The 6,460-nt window shown below is 44.6% G+C and overlaps 1 protein-coding gene and 1 long non-coding RNA gene across 4 annotated transcripts in view; one reads left to right on the top strand and one right to left on the bottom strand.

The window, feature by feature from the left end:
- Nucleotides 1-789: 789 nt before the first annotated feature.
- On the top strand, nucleotides 790-3,725 carry LOC113050119 (uncharacterized). Its single transcript, XR_003276740.1, has 2 exons — nucleotides 790-1,416; nucleotides 1,678-3,725. It is a non-coding gene; the product is annotated as an uncharacterized LOC113050119 (long non-coding RNA).
- A 1,251-nt stretch (nucleotides 3,726-4,976) lies between these two features.
- LOC113050117 (lysine-specific demethylase 6A-like) overlaps nucleotides 4,977-6,460 on the bottom strand; it is a 23,177-nt gene continuing 21,693 nt past the window's right edge. For all 3 annotated transcript variants that reach the window (XM_026212808.1, XM_026212809.1, XM_026212810.1), the window contains 3 exons: nucleotides 6,308-6,434; nucleotides 6,063-6,233; nucleotides 4,977-5,961 (listed from right to left, as the gene is read on the bottom strand). In XM_026212808.1, the coding sequence (XP_026068593.1) occupies nucleotides 5,932-5,961; nucleotides 6,063-6,233; nucleotides 6,308-6,434 (328 nt within the window). In that variant the 3' untranslated portion in view covers nucleotides 4,977-5,931. The remainder of the gene's footprint in view (nucleotides 5,962-6,062; nucleotides 6,234-6,307; nucleotides 6,435-6,460) is intronic.

Raw genomic sequence — 6,460 nt, 5'->3', positions numbered from 1 at the left:
CAAGCGCTTCTCTGCTGTCCTCACGTGCCATCGGAAACTTCCTATTTACAACTTATCAAGTCTTTATGAGCTGATTATGAGCTTGTTGCATTCTATTCTGTTAAAATAACAGTGGTTTGGGAATGTTGATGCTTAGCCTTAATCATTTAATTGGGAGGATCCTCCTGTGTCCCATGATTTGTCTGTATTTGTATTCAGATAATAACGTGTTAATTTGCCCAGCCCTAATCTATAGATAGATCGATTAGATTCGAAGATGTCTAGAGCCGAGCATTGTGTCATGGACGGATATCATGTTCCTCTGGAAGAGATGGGTAAAAACTCTTCAAAATTATTTACTATTTGTCTAATACACCAGGAACGCCCAGTTACCAGTAAAGAAGAATACCAGTCATTAATGTTAATAAGAATTTCATAGCATTTTATTTCTGAATCGTGTTATATTTGTATATTAGTTAGTGGTGTTAAAATGGTTCTAATGAGCTTGTTTACGGTGGTCCAGAAAGTCCAGGGACATTTTTAGCCCCAATCCTCGGGACCTAAGTGAAGCAGTTTATCATCATACAAGCAAATCAAATGATTGTTTACGGCTAACAATACAAGCTTTTCATTTGCCTTCACTTGACATAGTGTCCACAAAAGGCCACTCCAGACATATTAGTCCACATCTCTGCAAATATATTTAAGAAAAACACACCAGACGCTGTCGCCCACACGAGGAGTCATGGGTTTGCAGGAGCCAAGCAGCGTGGCAGGAATTATTCTAGAGTCCTTTCTGTGATGAAGCAGCCATTAGCTGGAAAACACAGGAGACATTTTGTAGACGTTTACAGAAACCACTGAACAGACATAAACTACTTTAACCAGAACTGACTGTAGACGCAAGCAGTTACAGCGGACTGAATAACCACCTCAAGTCTCTTATTGCTCTTGTAAAACAGTTTCTAATAAAGTATGAAGGGCATATTGCTGAAAACCTGATGCAGTGAATCAGACGGAGAGTAAGGACTGGAAACGGCTGTTTCTCATGAATCAGCATGCTCTGCTTCCTTTATCTGAATAATGTTTTAACTCACTTCTCCTTTATATCAGAGGAGTTTCTCCAGCACATGACATTCCTTTGTTTTCTCAATGAATGAGGCCTCTGACCTTCCCATTGAGAAAAAGCCATGGTAAGCTCCGCCCCTCTGACACGATTGGTCAGAATGAAGAGGCACCGCCCCCCTGAGCTCCCGCCTCTCTTTAAAGGGGTCGGACCGGCAACATGTGACTCGACTACAGCGTGGGAGTAAAACGGTGAAAGAAGAACAGATCTGGAGTGAGGTGAAACTGGAGGAGAGGAACGAAAGAAAGAAAGAAAGAAAGAGAAAGGAGGAGATATAATGAAAGCTGAAGAGAGGTTTCTGCTGGACGAATGTGAGTACTGCTATATTTTGCAAAGTCATCATGGTTTTATTGTGCCAGACAGAGACAATCTGACATTACTGAGATGGACAAACAGAGAAACAGGATCAAGTGTGGTGAAGTATTTAATGTAAAGCAGAAGACATTGTGTGAAAACACGAGTGGACTGATAGTGGTCTGCTCTGACGGCACCCTTTGAAGCAGATTACTCATTAAACTCAAGATGGATGCCGACAAAGACTAACCTTAACCTGCTTCTTCATGCTTTCACAGGATTCCAGACTCCAGACCGGATTCACTGGGAAGAAGAGAAAGAACGTGGAAAACAGGAGGTTTGCAAACAGGTATCTCACGTCACGTTTGATTGTGCAATTGTTTGCCGACTCAAGATAGCAGCGAGGAACAGGTTTAGGGTCAGAGAGAGAAAGAGTGAGAGACACAGGCTGGAAGAAGAGAAAAGTGAAGAACAAAGGGAAGAATCCTCTTTTCCATCATCCTGATGGACGAGACAAACCCTTACCCTCCGAAACACTGTGCTTTCGTGGGCACCAGTCCAGTCACAGAAGTTGTGAAGTATCAGCTTCCACATCAGATGTTCACCTGAAGGATCCAGAGAAATGATTCGGCTGTCCCATGAAACTCATGAGTAGTTATGACATGAACTGATGTGCTGCAGTCACACAAGGCTAAACTCTACAATCTACCAACCATTTTAAATTAGCCACAAATTCTCATATATTTATCTTCCATATGGTTTTAATGTGCTCATGTTATTTAAGGGATACCCATAATATCTGGGCTCTTCAGTAAATGCCAGCTAGAGTTAATATTCTCATGTACATGTTGATCAGCGTTCTCTCGACTCTGAGCCTGATCTGTTTCAGAAACTGTACGCAGTGTCTGAGACGTGGTCATTGTGTTTGTCCTTGCTCTGGGTGTCGTGAAGGGAAGCCGAGCGAGAGCATGTGGGTGAAGGGTGAAGCATGCTTTTATGAATGGGCTGCTGGGACGAGCGCTCTGATTGGTCAGACCCACGCCTCTGTGTCTGTAGTGAAATACGACACCACCGCGTTACCACTGCTGCTCTTATCACCCCTTACAACAAAGCTGTAAGATGCATGTCTACTTCACTGAAAGAGAAGGCTTTTCCTGCCAAGAGTCTTGAAACGCGGTCAGTTCTTGACCCCTGTGCGTCCAGGAACAGCATGGACTGCATCTGAGCTCAAGAGTTGGTCAACAACGGCAGCTGTCACACAATGAGTAGAGAGAGAGAGAGACACGGAAGGGAGCGTGTACCCACGTTCACCCCTTTACCTAGAGCTTAAACACTTCCTGTTCTGTCCTCTCACATCTCCAGAGGTCACACGCAGGTCATCATGGAGCGTCCGACTGACCACATCCTGTATCAGATGACAGACCTACTGATGTGCTAAACATTTAGTGAAGGATAGCAGAGATGACGGCAGCGTCACGCTCACTGACTTCCAGTCCTTTTCCTGCCAAATCATGGAAAACTTGAGTCGTGTGACATCACGGAAACAGGAGAAGCGGAGTGGAAAAAGAGTGTCACACGTCAGTCATGTGACAGAAAGAGAAGGACAGCATGAAGAGGTCAAGCGATCGTCATCACTGATAACTGAACATTACCTGTGCATTTCCCTCTAGGTGCAGCGTGACGTCTCTCAGCCTGCTGCAAACCTGCTGACTCGAGCGGAGCACACACACACACACACACACACACACACGAGTCAGGGCTCCTTATCATGGAGCTACCATCCTGTTTAACTTTCCATCGGCGGTCCCTGAACTCTTTCCAGGCCACATCTGCCCCTCACACTCACTTCCAGTCTGTTCCTCGATCAGTTTAATCCACTTGTGTTGGTGCATCACATACGTCTCGTGAAGTATTCTCCCTTCAGTGTATCAGTGGGGTCCATGAGATCACGTCAGTTTCTGGTTAACCCAGTCGTCTATCTTCTGTCTAGACCGGAGCAGAGCTGCACGAGGCGTCCATCCTTTGCTCAGTGGTCAGTGTAGGTCCTGTTCTCCTCCAGCAGCTACATCTGGCTACTGGGTCTCTGATGTCGTTCTGTGATCGAGCAACGCTTCACAACACTGCAGCTAAAGCCAGACCCACGGAGGAAAACGAGACTGATGTGGTTTTGAACCTGGCATACAGTGTAGAGATCTGTGTTTGTCAAATTACAGCTACATTGTCTGCTGGGTTTCAGAGCCACTTCATAACGCCGGAGGCTTTTAGTCAGGAAACGTTTAACACCATGTCAGTCTTCAAATGATTCAATAAAGACTAAACATGGTCACTCTGTCTGAGGAGCCATTTGTTAATAAATCCATTTAAAGACAACAATATATGAACAGATCGTTCAGTGTCCATCTGATCGTGCTGCATGTCTTCATTAACAGGTTTCTGCATTGTGTTATCAGCTCACCTGCACAAATATGATACCAGTGTGAACAACACACACACACACCGTTATACACACACCCCGTTACACACTCACACACACAGTTATACACACACCCCGTTACACACTATTACACACACACACACATGTTTGTTTTTGTGTAAAGTGTGTTCATCCCATAGGTGTAATGGTTTTTATTCTGTAGAAACTGTATATTCTATGTCCCTTCACCAACCCTACACCTAACCCTAACCCTCACAGGAAACTTTGTGCATTTTTACTTTCTCATAAAAACTCATTCTGTATGATTTATAAGTGTTTTGAAAAATGGGGACATGGGTTATGTGCTCATAAGTCACCCTCTCCTTGTAATACCTGTGTCATACCCATGTCATTATACAGAGTTGTTGTGAGTGTGTAAAACAAAACGTGCACACTGTTACACACTCACAACACCGTTACACACACACACACCCGTTAGTTACACACACACACTGTTACCAGTGTCAACGACACACTCACACACAGTTACACACACACCCCGTTACAGTTACACACCCGTTTACACACATACACACACCATTACACATACTGTGACACACACACACACACACAGTTAGTTTAGAGGAAGCTCTTTAGCTTCAGCTTTCCATTAAACAACAACACATTGTGAAAAGGACAAATAACGGAAAGAAGAGGCCATTACTGACCACACACCAGAAGAAGAGACTATTCAGAGACAGAGCCTCGATCGAGCGGCTGCTGAACCACAAGACGTCAGGAGGAAGGTCTGCTCCACAGGTGCATTACTCCGAGTGAACGAGGAACATGCAGCACTGAACCAGCAGACACGACTGACCTAAACAATGAGGCCATTAGTAAGTGTTTGAGAGGACGATGAACTTCAACCTTTCTGGAGCTTTCAAACGCTCAATGGCAGCCAACCTCAGGAGTGTAGACACATCAACCACTGTATAGAGTTCAGCAAGGCTTCAGGTCCTACCCAACAACAGCAGAAATGTCAGGAGGATGTGCATCTTAAGTTATTGATGGGCCATTGTGTACAATAATGTTATTTATAAAGATTAAAGAGGAGGCTAAGCCAAGCATTCTCACGTATTGGCTCATATTCAATACAAGTGCATGAAAATGTTGACAACTTGTTTAATAACTCATAAAACATTCTTCAAACAATAAAACAACTTTATAGTTTCTGTACAATGCTTACTAAGCGGTTTAATTCTATATAGAAAAATGCAGGAGTAGTTAAATGACCAAACTCCTTCAAATTTAATGGCAGGTACTCTGGGAAAAATAACAGCATTCCATCCACAAATATCTTCAAGCAATAAATATGTATTTATAAATAGTGTAAATGTACATCAGGATTAGAAACAAACGAGGAAGGAGAAAACAGACACTTTATTCCTTACTCTATGTGCAACCCATGTTTCTTTGTGACTTGGCTGTTATGCTTTTTCCTTTTTCTTACCTAAGAAACAAAATATTGACCATGGTGTCAAAAGAACGAGAGACCGCTAAAACAAAAGCAGTAAAAAATGATCACCTAATTTTTCACATTACAAATATTGTTTTTTTGTGTGTTTTTTGTAGATTTTGCCATCCAAAGTCATCGTAAAATCACTATCTAGCATACAAAGAGTGGGCTAGCTCTCCTCGGTGAAGGCGAACCCTTGAGACACGAGGAAAGAGACGCCAGGTTTCAGCTTGTTACCAAATACACAACAGCGTCTGGAGTCAGTAGTCTGTACGTGACGATGCCAGCTGGGACACACTATATGTACAAAACCAGCTTCCCACAATATCTTCCCCAGCTGTTGTGATTAATTCCTCACGTGAAGCAGAGGAGAGCGGCCGTTCAGGAAGAGGCGTGTAGACAGGAAGTCCCTCACTAGCGCCCCCCGCAGGCCACAGTCACACGCTGCAGTTTATGAACAGGTTGCATAGACACACAGTCACTTGAGTCGAGGGTCTCGTGCTCTCCGATGGTCACCAGCCACACGAGAGACGAGCACCACGGTCCTGAATATCAGAAATGGTCCTGTAATGTGATATTCTCCACATGTTCGGCGTCTTAATGTCAAGAAGCAGACGAATGCAGAGCAGGAGCCTAAACACAAGTGAGCGCAGAGCGTTATGATTCACACACACACACACACACGTCTCCATTCAAACGAATATAAAGCATCACTAGATCATGTTGATACTCACTAATGAGAACTGGTCGTAGACCTGCATGAGGTCCTCCATCCTGAACTGCTGCAGCACCACGAACCCGTCGAGGTCACCGCTGGTCTTCCGAGCGCAATCCTGACACTGAACCACGCAGGACTTCCTGGAGTAACTGTCGCTCGTCACAAACAGAAGGTTAAACACCTCCACCTGGAAGAGAGCCGGACAGGAAGGTGATTGAGACGAGAGCGGTCAGTTCTTCTGCTGTAGAGTCCAGCACTCACCTCACAGATGCTGCAGTAATGGGCCGGCTCGTCTCGGCTTCTTCTGTGCCACACCGTCTCCTTCCCAGCAGCCACCAGCGCCTCTTTAATGGTCTGACACTGCTTCAGCGTCCGCAGCAGACAGAACCTGTGAACCACACACAGCTTTGATCA

Source organism: Carassius auratus, chromosome 31 (assembly GCF_003368295.1).
Source record: "Carassius auratus strain Wakin chromosome 31, ASM336829v1, whole genome shotgun sequence".
NCBI lineage: Eukaryota > Metazoa > Chordata > Actinopteri > Cypriniformes > Cyprinidae > Carassius > Carassius auratus.
This window is presented reverse-complemented; position numbering and strand designations above follow the sequence as displayed.